We start from the raw sequence: 19833 nt of genomic DNA on the forward strand, positions 1-19833 counted from the left end.
CACTAGAGGGCGCTATAGACCAGCGTATCCCCGTGAAGTCTCCCATCTTTGACTCTTATAAGGTGGTTTTTTTTTTGTTTTGTTTTGTTTTACTATACTTACTCTTTTATTCACACATTTTAATTTTTGTTTTTTAATTACAAAGAGTTGCAACGTTGAAGTTGCTTTGAAGCCGGAGTGTCAAACTCTTTTGTCTGATCTGAAGTGGGGTTGGTAGGTCGATAATAACCTGCCTGACTTTTAAAGGACAATTATTTTATTTAAAAAAAAAAATCACATTTAACTAAACCAAACATTTTAAAGAACACATGAAAAGTCTGAAAAAAATACACTGACAATTTTTTTGAAGTAAACAGCTAATGTGTTGCAGTCTTTATGACAACTTTAGCAGGCATGACGTTACCAGTGCAATTAATTGGAAAATAGTTATAGATTTTACGCTTTAGCACACACACAGAGCCATGTAATGGAACTATAATAATAACTTTTACATTACCAGGAAATTATTAACACTAACTTAATAACGCATTATTAATGTGCTGTTTGTGCAATCAGAAACCACTGACATGAAGCTACTTTCAGCTGCTCCCTCTTCACAGCGGGTAGCTCTGCATGTTTGATTTGGCACCGGATGGCCTTCCTGACCTAACACCAAAGGACAGCTGACCACAGAGAATTTATTGCTAAAATTATAACTATATAATCACTGTGAGAAATATTAGCTGTTTGATTTGAATTTTTGCTGACTAATGTATTTTAAATGATGGCATGACAAGTTATGGGTGTTTATCAGGTCTCAAACAAGCTGACTGTGAACTGCTGAAAAAAAAAGAAGCATAAACAGTGCTCTGTTTTCCTAACATTTCCTTCAGGCAACCCAGGAATACAGTGAGACTGCGAGCCAGATGTGTTCAGTAGTAAACGCTGTTCACTTTTTATCTATTTATTTCTTTATTTTAGACTACTTGATATTTGCTGAAAACCCCAAAACATCCATAAACTGAGAATTGCTGTTTGGGGAGATGCCTGTGAGAGTCCATGTTAAGATTGTGATTATGACCTTTAGACCTCTGCTTGGACAAACACCAGCATACATCAGAGAACATTTACACCCATAGGTCCCCAGAGGTCTCTGAGGTCATGTGATCAGGGCCTTGTGTATCATACCAGGCTGAAAACTAAAGCAGACAGCGCTTTTGCAACAGTTGCTCCAAGACTCTGAAACTCTTTCTGAGCTTGGGTTCTTTGGGTTTGATGAACGCTTTCAAAAACAGATAAAAACTCATTTTTTAGACTTTTTGTTTTTCAGTTTTTCAGCATTTTGTTGTGAAGCCCTTTATGATGTTTTTCTTGAAATGTGTTATACAAATAAAATTTTCTTACTTACACTTTATTAATTATACCTAAAAAACAAGTTAAAGAAAAAAAAAATCAACAGCTAAAGGCCGATAGCTTAATTAAATTTGATTTCCAGATAAACAACTTGTTGAGGAGGAGTCACTGTTGTGGTTTGTGAACTCCTCACATTCCTGAGGGCAGAGAGCCTCCTCCCCACTTCACGCTTCAGCCGACTGCATGAAAGAGCTATCCTATACACCACACAGCTGTTCACAGAGCCAGGAGGGGTCAAGCAGAGCAGAGGCATGCAAGTCTTTGCTGTGGGAAAACATGCATGACTATCAATAGCAACAGATAGTGGTCTAATAGGAAATCATGAAATTTTAGCTGATATGGATGTTAAAGTAAATAAACTTGTGCTTATTAACCTGCTTCCCTCTGTAGGAACTCGGCTCACATTTCAGCATTGTGTAGAAAAAGGATTAAAGCTATCATACCTTTGATTGTGTGACAGAAATGGGCTTCACTAACCTGATTTGTTAGATCCCTCCTTTCTAAATAAAAGCCTCTGCAGCTGGTGAAATGTGCTTTTATTTCTCTTACAGATGCCCCCCCCCCCCACACACACACACACAGAGTTTGTACATTGTACATGCTACTAGGAAAACAGTATCCAGAGTGGCTATCTTGTTTTATACTGAGTAATAACTGAGTCAGCACTGGAACAGCCAAGGTGCACGACACGGCAAAGCCAAGTATTAATGACTAGCTTCTTCTTTGCATTCCTGTCCAAGTTTTCACTCACCGCCTCTTTCAGTCAGCCACCACACTCCCTCCCTCTCTGTGTATCACACTCCACCTCACTCTGCCATTCCCCTGCTGTGCACTCCTCAAACAAATTACTCTCTATCGTTATCTCTGCCTCGTAGAGTCAGTTGCGTCCGCGTGTGGAAAAGTTGGAGCCGTGCAGTTCTAAAATGAGGAAAGAGAGCAGGTGGATTCGGTGGATCAAGTGGATTGTGATTGTGACAGTTTTGTTTTTGCTGGGCTTTTGCATAGGTAAGCGTGAAAACCCAACCCTAGCTTTATCTGCGTACTGACTGATATTGCCTGTGTGCTTTTCTGTTTATTTTTAATGAAGTCTCTAATGGCATTGAGGGAACAACAGCATAGCTGTCCTGGATATGAGTATTAATGAAGAAACCAGAGAGAGTTAACTAAATGACTTAAATAAATACACTGTTTAAGGACATAAAGCTTTTCTCTAAAATGATTCATGTGAACTGTTAAAGTACTTAGTGCCATTTGTGATGGCACAGTTTTGAGAGCTTGAGTGTCACCACACTGACAGATTTGACATCTTTGTGCTCACAGCAGGTTAACACTCACTCCATAAACCCATCAAACCTTAGAATATAACACTGGCAACCCTTTGTTAAGCACTAGTACAGCCACTAGAGTCCATCCATAGCCTGCTGTTTCCTCTTTAAAATAACAATTTTAAACACAAAATAACAAAAAGTAGTGTGTGTGATAACAGTTTTCTTCTTAGGAGAAGTGATGCCATTGCAACTCACTCAGTGCTTGTTTGTGCTCTGTTTGTCTGTGTGTAGGCTGGTTTGCAAAGCCTTCAAACACACAAAACCACAAGGATTCCAGCCATTACCTGAAGGATTTTCTGGGGGAAATGAAGGCAGATAAGATCAGAGAACATCTCAGGTAAAAAGTGATCACCAGTATACTGAATCTGTTGTGTAGCTCTGTACTGCAGTGGTCTCTATTGGAGGAGATAGATATGTTTAACAGTTTTGTCCACCTCTGTTCCAATGTTTTTAGTCGCACAGCAGTGCGAGTCATGACACTGACATCCCACTGACTCACCCAAATCTAACATGGTGTGCCAGGTGGTTTGTTGAGACCTCTGAGGACTCCAGCAAAGTGAACTGAAATCATGCTGGTTACTAAATATTTAGTTTTGATTTTAATTGTGGAGTCTAGTGTTGATCCAAAGAACCTGAAGGTGAACTATAGCAACATGAACTGTTTCAGTTAAGTGAAAACATCTGGGCATGTGCATCAAGTTGCATTCAAGTGAAATCATGTATCAGCCTTGAATGCATGTAATAATTTTCTTAACATTTATTTTTTATGTATTCAGTTCAAAGTGCTATTCTCCACATAACAGTGCCACTGTAACCATCAGCATCCTCTCCACAGGAAATTTACACAACTTCCTCACCTGGCAGGCACAGAGCAGAACCTGAAGTATGCGGAGCAGATCATGAAAGAGTGGCAGATGTTTGGATTAGACTCAGTGGAGATGGTGCCATATGATGTCCTCTTGTCCTATCCCAATGAGTCACAACCAAATTACATCTCAATTGTTGATCACCTTGGCAATGAGGTACAGTATGCTGGAAAAATGTGTACTGAAAGTGCATGTTGATGCAACATTGATTCCAAAAGACAGCATGCAAATTGTTGTACAACCTTTCTATATGATGCATACCTCTACTTGTGTCTGGTGCAATATTTTCTGCTCTGAGTTTTTATCGCATTCGGATGGAAGTCATGGTCATGTCATTGCATAGTCTGTAAAACAACCATTTTCATGTCTTGTGTTCAGATAGTGAAACCACTTTGGATTTATTTGTAGTTCACACAGTGGGAAACATTTAGTGACACTAATCCATTTCACCACCTCAAGAATTAAAAGCCTCTTGTGATTTTCCCATGCATTTGAACGTTCAGACCTCTTACTACTTCTCACTGTATCTGGAGAGGTAACAAAGTTGCTGACTGCATGTAGAGATGACACACAGTAACATATTACTTCAACCCCCCTCTCCTCTCCTCCCCCACCCTTCTGATAGTCTTCACCACAGAAATGCAAGACTTACTTGTTCGAGTCCAAGGTCCTTTTAAGGTCTCGGTGTGAGATAAACCTCTGTGTCTGATAATGATACAACACAGAAAAACAGTATTAGTGCACTGTCGTATATCAGCTGGTTGGGATGCATTAAGGAGTTTAAAACAATCAGAGCAGCTAAATGTCTGAAGCCTGGAAATTATTTCAGGAAGTCAGCTTGAGCTGTATTTCATCACACAGATGTAGCATGCCCCCCAAATGTTTTTTAAAACTCAGATGAGAAAAGAAGAAGTTTAGTGTTTGGAATTTTACTTGAAAAGAAACTTCAAATCTTAAAAATAGTTTCTCAGTATTGTAACTGATCAGTTAACCTCAATTTATAAAGTGGCTTTGGCTATCAGATGTAGTTAAATTAAAACAGTGTTTCCCTCCAATGCAGTGCCAGTACCTTTAATGTGTACTTAAATACAGTGCTGCACATGTTAGAACACTTATGACAGGGAGATCAATGGGAATAATTGAGATTTATACACCAGAGTGAACGACTGTCAGTTAACCTTGTCACATATATGAATCCCACCTTGTATGATCTGAAGTTTAATTTTATATACCTGACATAATCTTCTTCAGTGTGATCTGAAGTTCCTGCAATATGCTGCATGTAACTGGAGTGGAAAAAACTACTGCTATTTTGTGCCTTAGTGAGTGTAACTCCATGCTTTAGGAACTGAACTCTGTGTGACTTCAGGGAAAGCTGTATCTCTATGTTTATATGGTGACTTCACACAGCAGACTGGCCTTTAAGGGAGGCTGTAAGACATTTAATAGGCAGTATATAATGGAAAGCTTGCTGAATGTTTTAAAAACGCTCAACTCTGTGGGGATCTGTGTGTAGTAGGTAGGCTGGTCACATTTGACAGAGGTGCTTCACACCATAACAAGCAGGAGTCGTGTGGTCCTGTGCTCTATATAAGTAAGGACCCAAAAGCATCCAGTTTATACTGTCATCCTTTATTTTCTGCTGTTGGTGTATTTGCTTATGGTATACATCAAAGGGAGGCATCTGCTTCTGTGTTGGTTAACTCTGCTCTTTTTCTAGATGCTTTGCAATCTAGTCCAGACAACCATTGTTGTGTGTTTTTGCTTTTTGACAAGATCAAAGCTGAATTCACAGCTGACCAGCTTCTGATGGAAGCGAGGAAAGAGTTTCATCAGTTGTTTTAATCCAGTTTGGTTTTGCCTCGTCTGTCTTTACTTTCTCAGATTTTTAACACTTCCTTGGCTGAGCCGGTTCCACAGGGTTATGAAGATATTTCCAACATCGTACCTCCATACAGTGCTTTTTCTGCCAAAGGACAGCCTGAGGTAAACGAACATGTGTACACACGAACAATTATAATATTAAAACAGGCACCTGAGGCCTTTGCTTCTTGTTTATTTCTCTTCAGGGGGACCTGGTGTATGTCAACTATGGTCGCACAGAAGACTTTTCTCAGTTACAAAGGGAGATGGGCATCAATGTGACAGGGAAGATTGTCATTGTCAGATATGGAAAAATATTCAGAGGCAATAAGGTAAGAAAAGTGTTTTTTCTGGTAAATTTCAAAATATGCCAAAAATGTTTAAATTCTCACTCATCCTTAAGCGATTAATGCACTCTGTCAATGTCACATGAGTCATGTGATTATGTAATAACTGGTTGAGAACAAACATGACACCTTTTCTTCAAAATGACCCACAGCTCCCTCTCACCCTCTCACCCTGTTTGTCTGCCAGGTGAAGAACGCCGTGTTAGCCGGAGCAAAAGGGATCATTATGTTCTCAGACCCAGCAGATTACTGGGCTGATGGAATCCAGGTGGGAATTTAAAAAAAAACCACGATGCAGTGACAGTATCTACAAACAACTGCAATTAATTTGTGATTAACCTTTTCTTCACTCACAGTCTGACCACTGGCACGTCAAGACAAAAATGTAAGAATTAGCATTTTAAAATTTGTTTACTTGCAGCCCTACCCCGACGGCTGGAACCTACCTGCCAGAGGAGCTCAGAGAGGAAATGTTCTCAACCTGAATGGAGCAGGAGACCCGCTCACACCAGGGTACCCTGCTAAAGGTGGGCGCTGCCATGTGCTAGAGTCTGTACTCTCATCATGAGCATGGATGTCATAGTAATTTGGGGCTTTTAATGATTTCTTTGAAGCACCTTTAATGACTTTAAAGAAGAAGGATTAGGTATACAAGTTTTAAGTGATCTTGAATTTTCTCTAATTCACACAGTTACTCAAACTTTTACATACAGGGTCAGAAGTATTTAATATATTAACTGTTGCGTAAGTTGGACGCTGACTAGAAACTTTTGGTAGCCATCAACAAATTTCTGCCATATTTATGACTGGATAATTGACCACTCTCTTATCAGAACTGATCAAGTTCAGTTAAATTAGTTGGTTTCCTGGTATGGGCTATGCTTAAAGGCAGAGTCTGTGCCAAGAAATCAACCAATATCGAGCCAGAATTACACCAGAAAGATGTTTATGGCCACCAAAAGCATCTGGTCGAGGGACAACTTGCTAAGAAATATTTAGCCAAATATTAGTGGGGATGTATATATGTGTATAATTGACCCTATGTGTATAATTTTGAGTTTATGATTAGATTAGATTAGATTAGATTAGATTAGATTAGATTAGCGAAAAACCAAGATATTGTAAAACTTGTGCACACAGTTGTTTTTTGTTAAAGTCAATAAAGATTTTGTGCAATCATTTCACCCTGAAAAAAGAACAGTTCAAAGCAATCATTCAAAGCCCCAAATTACCATGATATTTATGCCCATGAAGACTGTAAGTAAACTTCTGACCACTATTCTACATAGAGTTTACCTAACAGCATAGAGTTTCCTCTCCTGCAGAATACACCTACAGATTCAGCCCAGAGGATGGAGTAGGACTTCCCAACATCCCTGTGCATCCAATTGGCTTCCACGACGCTATTCTTCTTCTGAAGTATGAATATTTTTTTTTTCTTTTCAAACACTTGGTAATAATGACCAATTTATTAGAGCATTGTTTTCACTTTCACTTCCATCCGGAATTTAAGGTAACAAATGATACATTTCACTGGAGGCCCCTGGATGAAATTGTTAGTGAATTTGTAAATAATTTTTCATGTTACAGTAACATGGGAGGAGAGATTCCACCCAACAATTGGAAGGGAGCTCTGAACGTCTCCTATAGGATTGGCCCAGGCTTTACAGATGACTTTAAGAGCCAGTAAGTTCTTGTCTAAAGCTTAAATCCTTCACATTTTCATAATAAACCTCTTTCCTCTCCTGCTGGCTGTTCTTCCTCTGCCACTTCAGTCCAGTCTCCAGTCTGTTTTTAGTGTTTGTCTCTTCTTTTTGTTGCTCTCGTTCACATTCCGTGACCCAGTGGCATCAAGCCAACGGAAATACAATGGAGGCCTTTGAACCGCCTGTGTGTGAGAGACATAATTAAACGCACACAACAAATCAAATCAGCTGTTCCTAGCAGACCTAAATTTTGAGCAGTTTAAAGTTGTTCTGAGGCCATTCATCATAAAACAAACTTAGATAATAGCATTTTGTGTGTGTTAAAACTTATACCCCAGACCTGATCCCCAAGTTTTTGCACCAGTCATTTCCTGTTAAATTATTTTGGCCTGTTTGTGTCTTAATACCTTTGCGTGTATCACTCATTCCTCAATCTGCCTCTCTCAGGAAGGTGCGTATGAACATCCACACTAACAACCAGGTAACCAGAATCTACAACGTCATTGGAAAGATTAGAGGAGCTCAGGAGCCAGGTACCAGAAACCCTTCATTCTGCATCACACAATTAGCATTAACGTGCAGACCGCAGCGTGCATACACAAACAAATTCCATGTCTGCATACAGTACGATATATAGAAATGAAAATACAGCTTGATTTTTGTTTGTCTGTTCAGAGACATTAAAACCTCTTAGTGTCTTAGGAAACAGTGTCTTAGTGTCTTTTTATTTAACATCTCTTGCTACATGTACTGTTGGTGGGTTTGTGTAGACAGGTATGTGATTCTCGGAGGGCACCGCGATGCCTGGGTGTTTGGAGGAATCGATCCCATGTCTGGCGCAGCAGTGGTCCATGAAACTGTCAGGAGTGCTGGCAGGCTGCTAAGTACAGGTATGATTTTCCCAGTAGAGTGAATGAAATAATTACTGTATTAATACTCAGGATTCATTCACATCTGTTTGTGTGTGTAGGCTGGAGGCCAAGGAGGACTATAATATTTGCCAGCTGGGATGCAGAGGAGTTTGGACTGCTGGGATCTACAGAATGGGCAGAGGTACCGTGTATGCAAATGTACACACATGCTATCTAAAACACACACAGAATGACCTCACTTCACCCTCCTCGTCAGGATAATGCCAGGCTTCTGCAGGAGAGAGCTGTGGCCTACATCAATGCAGACTCTGCAATAGAGGGTGAGAATGTTTTTCTGTGCACATATTGAAAAAAAACTTAGTGTCAGGTTGTTTATGGTTTTATTTGTATGTGTGCATGTCTTTTTAAACTCCAGGTATGTACACTCTGAGGGTTGACTGCACTCCATCACTGCATACTTTGGTGTATGACATCACGAAGCAGGTGGGCAGATTTAAACTACCACAGATCTGAGTATATGATGCTTGTACAAGCATCTTCTTCTGTCGACCCTGAGGTCATCTGTTTTTATGTTTTGGAGCAGATACCCAGTCCAGAAGAAGGAGAAGAGGGAGTGTCTCTGTACGAGAGCTGGCATAAGAGGGACAACTGGACAAATGACCGTGATGCACCCAGGTAGAAAGCTACAAAGTTAGACAAAATAGGATAATAAGCATTATTATTGATAAGCAACAGTAAAAAATGTTGCCATTTGGGCACATTGTGTAAGACGCACTAACCGGCCAGAACAGGTACAGCAAATGAACACGTTTAGGCATGTAGACAAGCTTCCAAAGTTTAAGTGACTTTGAATGTGGTGCATTTGTTGGTGTCAGATGGGCTGGTCTGAGTATTTCAGAAACTACTGATATACTGGGATTTTCCCACACAACCATCTCTAGGGTTTACAGAGGATGGTCCCAAAAAGAGAAAATATGTACTGAGCAGCAGTTCTCTGGGAGAAAGTGCCTTGTTGATTGCAGGGGTCAGAGGCGAATGACTGCTTCCAACTGACAGGAAGGCTACAGTTACTCAGAGAACCATTTTTTACAACCAAGGTATGCAGAAGATTCACAATAAATGAATTCTTAAAGAAGATGGTCTACGGCAGCAGAAGACCACAGCAGATGTGAGTCATGTTAGCTAACAACATGGGGTCACCAAAATTGGACAATAGAAGATTGGAAGAACGTTTGCTGGTCTGATGAGTCTAAATTTGGCTGTTTGGATGGATTGTAGGGTCAGAAGTTGGTATTAAAAACATGAAATCGTGGATTGATCTGGCCTTTTGTGAACATTTCAGGCTGGTGATGATGTAATTATGTGGGGGACATTATTTTTCACTTTGGGGTCTTCAGTACCAACAGAGCATCGTTTAAACACCACAGTCTACCTGAGTATTGTTTCTGATGATGCTAATAAAAAAGGGATTCTGACGGTTGATTCCAGAAAGATAACACTCCATGTTAGAAAGCAACTTTTTCTGAAGACAGAAGGTCAAACTGAGTACTTTGCAAAGTGTATCTTATAAAACATCCAACGAGTGCATATACATTCTACTTAAAAACCAATATCTATTCAGTTTAGTCTTTTAGTGTTTTGACCACTAAAACTTGTGGTCAAAACACTGAACTTTTAGTTAAATTTTGAATGTGAAGAGTCTCGCTCATTTTTCACTTATATGGCTCAATCCCGGTGTTTCGTAGGATCAGTAAACTTGGGTCAGGCAGTGATTTCGAGGCCTATTTTATCCGTCTGGGAATTGCTTCAGGCCGAGCTCGATACACCAAGAACGCGGTGAGACATGCTGCACTCCCACATTTATCCATATAGTTGTTTTTATCACAATTAAGGTATATTGCTATGTGCTTTTGCTGTATTCAAGTGTAAGCCTTTGTAAATCCAGAGTTCTTTATATTTGCATTTTTATTTTCTACTTCAATGTAAATCTACTGTGTTTTATTCAAGATCGATGTTATTGAAAGTTTGGCTTCTGTCTTTACCAAAGGGTGGAGTACCTTAGTGAGAATAAGAGGCGAATAAGAATAAGAGACTGAAGGGTCTTTATTGTAGAGGTTAAGTAACTGTGAGCAAACATGGACTCATGGTGAAGTATTTCATGTGTCCATTCAGAAAACAGAGCGCTACAGTAGCTATCCAGTCTATCACAGTGTGTATGAAACCTTCGAGATCGTGGAGAAGTTCTACGACCCCTCGTTTAAGAGGCTTCAGGCGGTGGCCCAGGTGAGAGGTGCACTCATCTTCCTGTTGGCTGACTCCCAGCTGCTCCCTCTGGATGTTAATGAGTATGCAGAGTCACTGAGGAAATATGCACAGAGCATAGCACAGCTGGCCCAGAAGAACTTGGGGAAGATGGAGACGTATAAGGTGTCATTTGGTGAGTTATGGTCACTGTTAATATAATAATGTCATGACCCAAAGATTGCAGAAGTGCTGTCAGAGTGGATGTGGTGCACACTTTTTAATTTTATCTATTTTCTCTAGATTCCCTCTTTTCTGCAGTCGAGAACTTCACTGTTGCAGCCAGGGATTTCCACGGGCGCCTTCAGACTCTCAACAAAGCAGAGTACGAATTGTGTTTAACGTGTTAAAAATTTCAGGCGTCTTAAACAAATGCTTCACTATACTTATCCGCATGTTTCTACTTTATACATTCCTTGAAATGTGTCTTGAGACTTGACATGTACTGAAATTCAGATGGAGGTGTAATAGTATGTTTTTGTGTATGTGCAGTCCTCTTCAGCTACGGATCATGAATGATCAGCTTATGTACTTGGAGAGAGCCTTTATAGACCCTCTGGGCTTACCTGGCAGACCTTTCTACAGGTTAGTTTCTCACAAACATACACAAATTACAATACACATTTTTCTATTCTTTTGCATTGTTTTACAGTTACACCTCAGTATACTGCCCATTAGTTAGCAGCATGGACTGAGTTAGCATTATTATGAGCAGTAAGATTTATCTAGATTAATTCATTTTTAAAAAATTTAAAAAATTTTGCAAAAACATGTCTGTAGCTTTGTATTATTCTTTGAGAATACCTGGACAGGTGGAGGCAATGCTCTGGAGAGAAGAGGAATAATGGAGAAGATTTAAGCATGTAGTGAAAGAGGGCATGCAGTGAGGTGGTGTGACAGAGGAGGATACTAGAGATGGAGTCAGATGGAGGCAGATGATCTGCTGTTGTCACCCCTAAAGGGAGCAGCCAAAAGAAGATTTCTTAAAACTAATACATCACAAAGCAGTAGTCTGTGCAGTAGCAACGTTTTTAACTTGCAGCTTCTCAAGATTGAGCAGCCTTGTTAGTGTTATCGCCACCTTACTGTGGCTGCTTAGGACAGAATGATTTTTTTCTTTGGTTTACATTTACAAGGCATAACATGTGAAACTATAAAGCATTAAACTGAGAAAACGGCTATTATGAGAAAAGTGTAACACTCATTGTATCTCATTGGTCTTTCTGGGATGTCCACTTCACCCTCTATTTCTGTCAGTTAATTTGAATTTAAACATAGTGCAGCTCAGCTCTATGGTTTACCAATCCAGTCTCAAAGTACACTTTGGGATGGGCTCCTATGTCATATGAGTCTCCAATAAAACACTGGTGCTACTGGGTACCTCACAAGACGGATAATCTTTAAAACTGCTTTGTCTGCGGTCCTTGTCACTGAATATATTCTGTATATTCTGTATGCATATTCTCTATGCTGTACAGTAGAAAATTTTACTCTTTTCTAAATGTGATATTTTAAACCCAAGACTAGCCAAGTTTACCTTGGTTTAGTCATCCTATGTGTGCATTTAACAGTAAAAAGAAAATTCTAAATGGCACAAATACTGTGTAGTAGCTTCTAGATTTTTTTAGAAGTATTTATTCTGTCATGTGATGTTTTCGTGCAGACAGCTGTCACTCTTTTTGTAAACGTTCGTAATTATATTTTAATAATTACATGATAACTACAGAGTCCTTTCAGACTCTACAGTGTCCTTCAGACTCTTAAACTGGCTCCTAAAACAGATTTTAAATATTATTTTGATCCTTTTAAATTGTATGCATGACTGCTTCTCAGATTTATACATTTGAAAACACAGCTGACTGTGAGAGGCACTAGATGTAAAGACTCTTGTCCTCTTTACTTGTTCCCCCTCTTGAGCTTCTTTTTTTCAGAAATAGCAGAAGTATTTTTCTTGAAATACCAGTGAGTGCATTCCCCTAACAATACACTTCCATTTAATTCATCTCTTCTATTTTCAGGCATGTGATTTTTGCTCCCAGCAGCCACAATAAATATGCAGGGGAGTCTTTCCCTGGGATCTATGATGCTTTATTTGACATTGAGAACTCAGCTGACCCAGCAAAGGCCTGGGAGGAAGTCAAGCGTCAGATCAGCATAGCAGCTTTCACTGTCCATGCTGCTGCCATGACCCTCACACCACCTGCATGAAGACAATATAAAAATATATACTTAATTTGACAATTATAACATTTCCAGTTCAACACAGATGGGAGTCCATGTTTATTTGGATGTTTTCCAGAACACCTAGACCTGAAGAACAATGAGAAATGCTTCATCAGACCTTGAGAAATCTTTGTACTTTCTGTTTTATGATGTGGCTCCATAAATAAATCTGGGTTTTTTTTAATGTTTTGTAATAATATTTGGGGTTACAAGTCCACTCAACTCGCCAAACGTGGACACAAAAATCACTGATTTTAGTTATGCACTCAGATTTTTTTGACAAATTTACTCAAATGAAAGGTACACAGCAAAGTTTATTGGATGATAAAACGATCTCATGTTTTAGAAACACTGTCAAACATTTATCCTATGTTTAAAATGCTGAGCTGTCAAAGTTATGACATACAAGGAATGACATTACGAGGCAATGAAGCCTAGACATTCGAACAACAGTTATAAAAAAAAAAAAAGAAAATAAAAAAGCTTAAGTGACTATCAGGTGTTCCCAGGAAAAGTTACAGTGTAAAGGCAAGAATATGACAATAATTTCACAAATAATAATAACAAAATATAATCCATACAATTAGGGTGAATAAATCTGATACTGTGTTAACTGGAAACAACATTGGTGTTCTTACACTTATAAATATCTTTTGTGACTTCTTTGTGTGGTTTTTGTATAAGGACACTTAAAGAGAATGCATAGAAATAACACATGAATTACATATTGTGGAGGCTGACAACAACACATACTCATTAGAGAAAAATGTCTTGATGCATGCTCAATCATCCAGGTAAGGAAATCCAGTGGGAGAAACATTTCGAGTCACTCAACCAAGTGACTCGAAATGTTTCTGACATCTGAAAACGCTACATCCAGATGAACAGAATCAACTTTTTGGGATTAGAGAAAAATATCAAAGAGATAACTTAAGACTAAAATTGATTCATCCATGTGACTAGATAAACAAGCTGCCTAACCACAGTTATATTCCTTAAGCCTTCATTAAAGCTACAGTACGTTGCCAGTGTTAGTGCCTGTATCAGACTTGTGTAAGGTTTGAGATTTCATCTGTTTACTTCTAATAAAAGGTCTGACATTACACATTTGATTCAAAAGGAGGTCAAGTGCAAGAAATCAGATTTGCCACAGTGACACTACTGAAGGGAAGGACACGGGCGACAAAAGACTAAAGAGGGGAACAAGCTGGAAGTGAGGTCCGAGTGTGCTATGTGTGCTTGGTGTCCTCCTGTTCCTGATTCTGTGGGAGGGAAGGCAGGTCCAGACGGGCCCATGTGATTGGTTCAGCCTTCTTAAGAGACACCTCCATCTTAGAAGCCATCAGGTTCACCGCACTGTTTTTTACCTCCACAGCCTGATAGGATCAAGAAAAGGGACGGTGTCTTTTAGGTTTTTAATTCTATTTTATATCGTTACTACCACTGGAGGGCGCCAAAGGCCTAACTTTCCAAAAGCATATGCTGCTTTATTAATATTAATCATTTAACAATAGTCAAAGTAAAATCAACAGTGATTATGCAATACAGCTTAATATGAAAATGCAAACAAAGTTCATAATGAAATACAAGGTGGTCACTTACCCCCCATAAAATGATCTTCTTTTCAAACTCTTTATCTCCTTCAAACACTACACGAATGTTCACCTGGGACAATCGGAAAATTACTTATTACTAACATTAGTCATAATTAGAGATATGATGGGGTGTATGTGTGAGAGGTAGAACATGACTTTGTGGTTTTTACCGTGGTGCTGTTGGCCTCGACATAACTGAGCTCTGGCAAGGAGTTCTTTGCATAGATGGAGATGATAACTTGACTGCTGGTCTGGTGCCAGTCAAATCTACACGGCATCACCTTCATCGCCTGGAGATAGAGAGAGTCAGAGACAAGATGATCATCATCAGGAAACTATAACATTTGTTAATTACACTATGACAAGAATGGGACATTTCAGTGGCTACAAGATGAGAAAAAAAAGGCTTCTTCTGCCTTACACTACTCACAACATTTCCAATGACATTAAATATAATCCCCTTTAAGAAAATGCAAGTATGTTAATGTTTTTACTGAAGGAAAATTAAAGAGGGGATTGAACAGGACACAAATGCCCTTTCTCTGCATGCAATACATAAGTCATGAACTGGAGTGAAGATCTGTCTTATATTTGTATATTTTTGCACTTTGATCTAATTCCCTAACACACCTGATTGTTTTTCTTCCAGAGGTGGCTTCCTGTAGTGCAGCCCTGCTGGGACAGAAAGTTGTTGAAGTCTGATGTTTTCCTCCTGCAGCAGCTCCAGTACTTCATACTGCAGAAATATAGACAAATATAGCATTATAATCAGTCAATCAAAAGCACCTTCACAATAAAATAACCCGAATGAACACCTTCCTAAATGTAATTGGACAGCGTGTTGCATGTCTTCTTAACACTCATGGAAAATTGGAACTCCGGGGTGGTGAGTGCAGACTTCCTCATCACTTGCTGGTCCAAAGTAAGACTGTTAAAGAACAGTCAGTCAGAAATCATGTAACTGTCATAACAACCTTTTTTTTTTTTAAATCATCAATTACCATTAAAAACAATATTTCAAAACACATTATAGAGAAGAATAGAAGAAAGAAAACTACGTTTATAGTAAGATATAACTGCCTAAAATATACACTGCACATATATGATGATGACTTGTCAATCACAAGGTAGCTACATTATAAACATGGCCTTCTTTATTGTCAGTTTTCCTAAAAAGGGGATTATCATTTACAAAAACATCGTGTTACATGAACTTTAAGACAATAGACTCATCGGTAAGTATACACAACCATACAAGTCACCACCTGGTGGCCATTAAAAAGAATGCAGGTTTAAGGTATTCCCACATCGGCTTCACTTCTCGGATCCAGAAACTTCTTTCCCATCCAACCATCTTTTCTGGTCTATGTATATAATAGAATTTCTAAGTTGAAAAACCTAAACTTTTTGATTAAACTGACACATAAAAATCACTTTAGACTCTGCCTGGCAGAAAAATCTGCAGCATACCTTAGAGCATCCTCCATTTTTACAAGAAGTACCAATCTTCACCTCCTCTCCCTCTTCCTCTGTGCAGAAAAAGAAAGACAGCTTAGTTTTCAAAAACCATTTACACTTTTTTAACTCTCTGCAATAACATCTAAATCTGTGTGTGTACCTTTGTTTTCAGGATATTTAGTGCCATTAAGGTTGAGTTTTTCAAGAGCCTGTTTCAGTGAAGGGGACACCTTTTGCTGTAATCTGACCAGCGGTGTCTCAGCTCTGAAATAAATAAACACGCAAACAAAATGTAAGTGATTCATTATCAACACAGCAGATAGGCATTTAAGTAGAGAAATACAAAGTTTTAGTATGCCTGAATTCACATATTTGCACCAATTAGTTTACATGACAGCAACGTCATTTAAAACTTTACAGGCTCTTGATATGCCTGAAAATATGTATACAAATGACAAGAATGTAATGTATTTGTTTAACAGTATGGATTGTGAAATTCTCTTCAAAAGAACTGTGACCAATCAGCTTTGATTAAAGATGAAACCTGTCAGATAGCCACCAATTACAAGTACTAGTCAACCAGCAGTTTATATTTCTGTATTATTCATCTGTGTCAATTCCTTTACAGGAAGTTAGTTTGGGAATAAGGAAACCAAAAACAGCTGCAGGAGGGACTCTTTGCTCTGCAAATTAGAGATGACAGAGAAACAAATTTGCCGACCTCGGTCTGTGGACCTGCTCCTGTGGTTTAGGAGCTTGAATGATGTAAGGGTCTCCTCGAGGTTTCAGCTCCTCTCCGATCTCCTTCTTCTTTCCTGACGTCTTCACCTCTGGCTGCACTGCCTCTGCTGGTTTCTCACTGTTGTGGGGGCCCCGGCTGCAGCCCTTTTATACACACAAAGGGCGAATACAGGATTTTTAAGACAGATCTGAATAAAAATCTGATTTCTTTTTCCTTTTCGTTTCAGGCAGACAAACATAAAACGATTTCTATAACATTTGTTATACTGTACATCGTTATATATGAGACCTTAGTAAGATAATATGACAATGCAGTTTGATTTTAAACTTGTTTCAGTATCACAGCAAATTGCAGATTACTTGTTTACAATTTGCCTGACTGCTCGGATCAGCTAAGGAGTGTACTATGAAGTGAGATTAATCGGTTAGCGAGCTCTGCTGACCTTAAAAATCAAAGTTTTATGTGCCACCAAAGTAGTTTTTTTTTTTTTTACCTGGTAATTTATCCTGAACACGTAGCCAGGTTGGGAGCAGGTTAAGTTTAAAGTTGTGGTTTAAAATTGTCTGGAAGGACCACAATTCGACTGATTCTTTCAATTATAACATATTTTAAGTGCAACACAGACTCTCTGCTGGTCAAATGTTTCATATCTGCAAGTTGTTAAACTGTACCTTCCTGAATGAAGTTCAAATTGTGAGCTGCATTGTCACTGGAATATGCATCTTAATTTGGTGATGCAGAAACTATATAAATGCTGTTTTACTAGAGTCTAATCTGATGTTGAGTCTCTTTTATATTGCTGGAATTGCAGCTACTAGAACACAGAACAAACACCAGGAATACCTGCTCAGTCAATAAAATTTATCTCACTATCTGCTGACAAACTAAAGTGATTTCCACATCTCTTTTATTAGGCTGTGGAACAGTAACCTCTACTGTTTAAATGTATCAGGTTCAAAGTTTTAGAACACTAATAAGCACCCACTTCGTGAGGACTATAAAGCAGCACTAAATACTAAAATATTAAGTTGAACTTGAATCCCCAGATTGATTTTCGGCAGCATTACTCTCATTTTATTTGCAATAGTGTTGCAATTTAATGTTGTATGGTTTATGTTCTTTATAGATTTTTATGACCATTTTATCATCATCATCATCATCTGATAACATTTCCACTTGAAGTAGGTGGCACTCACAGGGATTATTTGGTGGGGGAAACAAGCCATAAGACATTCAGACAATGTGAAAGATCCTTTTTTTTTGCATGAGCGTGCTCAGAGCCTGACGCAGAAAGCCCTGCTTAACAGAAAAAAAATTGATAACCACCATTGTGATACTTGTTAGGTTTTCTCGAGCCAGCTAAGGCAAAGAAGAAGAAAAAAAGCTCCTGAGTCTGTTTAACTTTATTCATAGTATGCATCTCTGGTTTTTTTTGTGTTTTTGGTATTCTAAACATGTGCATTAAAGGAAGATTGGAGAGTGCCCTCTGGTGAACAAACTATGCAACATCAACATTCAAACCAATATATCAGCAAATTACGATTATTGACCGAATATTGATGCTTCAGTTTAGAAGTTGGTTGGGTTCGACACCAAAGCATGACAGAAAAAAATTGAACAAATTGATCAGTGTTGCAATTTTCTGTTAACTGTACTCACTTTAATACTCAGGAAGTCTGAGAAGTCTGTGGTGCGCCTCTTGCAGCAGGACCAACCCTGTAATAGAAACAAAGTACTTAAAACAGCAAACCTTTTCTCTCTGTATTTGCACCATGCATCACAACCATTCTTATTTAAACAAAAACTGTTGCTAAAGTTGTCCTTTTCTAAAAGCTGTAAGCAAAAAATTACCATGAATAGTGTGTAGCGGGCTAATGCAGAATCAACGCTCCATGTATGCATTTAGCATACAGTATCATAGGGCCTGACCCCAGCTTACCTTGAGAGCATCATGAAACACGGGTACCCCCGGATGGAAGAGGCAAGCATCTGCGTGTGCAGAAACAGATATGAGAACACTCCACGCCTCCTCGACTTATTCATTTTATAACAAAGTCACCAATGTCATAATGAAAGCAAAGCACCAAGCATTGATATTTCTAAACGGCCTTTTATGTTTATTGATCAAATCATTAGTGATTTACATTAATTAAATTGCACTAGTGTTTTGTTAGAGCTCAATATTCAACAAGGGTATTCCTTGATAGCTAAAATGAAAAGAAACAGCAAAACCAAATTTTTACTGTGACAGATGACAGAAGCGAAGCACGGTTCAGGAGTCTTCTCACTGAGCCTTTAATAAGACCAAACAATGAATGGAAACTGCTTTAATCGCAGATACCAAAAGATTCAAAACTTTAACGAGTCTTATGTCTGTAAATCACCATGGAAACAGCGCGAACAAAAGTCGCTAATGACCACCTGACCACCGGCAATGAGTAAAGTTACTTTCAGTTTTAATATAACTAATTATATAACATAAAAAAACGACCCGCTGTCAGTTACTACCATGCAGGTTAAAATAAAGGTAAACTAGCCATGTAAAAGAAAAACAAAACCCTCAGGTATAATTTTTTTTTAACGTTTTTACCATCGGGGTTGTTGTCCGGGTCAAATCGCTTTCCGCAGCTCCTGTTGTAGCACAGCACAGACATGTTCCCATTCACAAGCTAAACCACAGGCTCGTAACACACAGCTCTGCTTTCTAAATAATTTGTTTTGCTGAGACAAACTGTGTTTAAAGTGAGTGTAGAAGGGTCACAGCTGCTGCCATGTGTCGCCCACTGCTGCGGTTGCAACTTCGGCAAACTCCGTCAGCAGCCGGAAATGTGCGAAGGTGCTTTCGAGAAGTTTCGCGCACTGTCGAGCCACACAGCTGTGTGCACGTCTGTGACGGGGGGCGGGGACTACTCCATAGATTAAGGGGCATAAAGGCCCTTTTATTGTTCATTTAATATTATCGAAAGATAATATTAATATTTCGAATGTTGAAAGTGCGTCTTTTATTCATGAGGTTCAGTTGTACATCTGAGTCTTGTTCTGTGAGGTGGTTCTTGTATGCTGTGCCATGCATTTATGAAGTGGCTGTTTGATTTCTCCAATGTAGAGGTCACAGCAGTCCTCACTGCACTGCTTATGTT

General features: G+C 38.9%; 3 protein-coding genes across 3 annotated transcripts in view; 1 reads left to right on the plus strand and 2 right to left on the minus strand.

The window, feature by feature from the left end:
• LOC116323060 (NADPH oxidase 4) overlaps positions 1–2208 on the minus strand; it is a 20725-nt gene extending 18517 nt beyond the window's left edge. The window contains exon 1 of the mRNA XM_039622545.1: positions 2144–2208. The gene's annotated coding sequence lies outside the window, so the exon portion shown is untranslated. The remainder of the gene's footprint in view (positions 1–2143) is intronic.
• naalad2 (N-acetylated alpha-linked acidic dipeptidase 2) lies at positions 2199–13368 on the plus strand. The gene is made up of 20 exons (XM_031743289.2): positions 2199–2397; positions 2952–3057; positions 3556–3742; positions 5471–5572; positions 5656–5781; positions 5984–6064; positions 6218–6323; positions 7122–7215; positions 7387–7482; positions 7950–8035; positions 8273–8392; positions 8473–8555; positions 8631–8694; positions 8790–8857; positions 8958–9049; positions 10120–10210; positions 10547–10811; positions 10919–11000; positions 11168–11260; positions 12694–13368. Exons 1-20 carry the CDS (start codon positions 2316–2318, stop codon positions 12881–12883), a joined length of 2214 nt encoding a protein of 737 aa, XP_031599149.1. The 5' UTR covers positions 2199–2315; the 3' UTR covers positions 12884–13368.
• Positions 13369–13699: 331 nt separating this feature from the next.
• chordc1a (cysteine and histidine-rich domain (CHORD) containing 1a) lies at positions 13700–19505 on the minus strand. Its single transcript, XM_031743290.2, has 11 exons — positions 19284–19505; positions 18633–18682; positions 18353–18409; positions 16673–16836; positions 16112–16215; positions 15964–16022; positions 15354–15421; positions 15124–15229; positions 14664–14783; positions 14501–14563; positions 13700–14274 (listed from the first exon to the last, which is right to left on the minus strand). The coding sequence occupies exons 1-11, from the start codon at positions 19345–19347 to the stop codon at positions 14128–14130; spliced, it is 1002 nt and encodes a 333-aa protein (XP_031599150.1). The 5' UTR covers positions 19348–19505; the 3' UTR covers positions 13700–14127.
• Between the last annotated feature and the right edge of the window lie 328 nt (positions 19506–19833).

This window comes from Oreochromis aureus, linkage group 14, assembly GCF_013358895.1.
Source record: "Oreochromis aureus strain Israel breed Guangdong linkage group 14, ZZ_aureus, whole genome shotgun sequence".
In the NCBI taxonomy this organism is placed as follows: domain Eukaryota; kingdom Metazoa; phylum Chordata; class Actinopteri; order Cichliformes; family Cichlidae; genus Oreochromis; species Oreochromis aureus.

Coding starts and splice junctions, on each gene's coding strand:
- naalad2 (XM_031743289.2), top strand. CDS start 2,316: ATGAGGAAAGAGAGCAGGTGGATTCGGTGGATCAAGTGGATTGTGATT. Junction 8,695..8,789: donor TGCAGACTCTGCAATAGAGG/GTGAGAATGTTT, acceptor TTTAAACTCCAG/GTATGTACACTCTGAGGGTT. Junction 9,050..10,119: donor AATGACCGTGATGCACCCAG/GTAGAAAGCTAC, acceptor GGTGTTTCGTAG/GATCAGTAAACTTGGGTCAG.
- chordc1a (XM_031743290.2), bottom strand. CDS start 19,347: ATGTCTGTGCTGTGCTACAACAGGAGCTGCGGAAAGCGATTTGACCCG. Junction 18,410..18,632: donor TGTTTCATGATGCTCTCAAG/GTAAGCTGGGGT, acceptor TTTCTATTACAG/GGTTGGTCCTGCTGCAAGAG. Junction 16,023..16,111: donor TAAATATCCTGAAAACAAAG/GTACACACACAG, acceptor TTTTCTGCACAG/AGGAAGAGGGAGAGGAGGTG.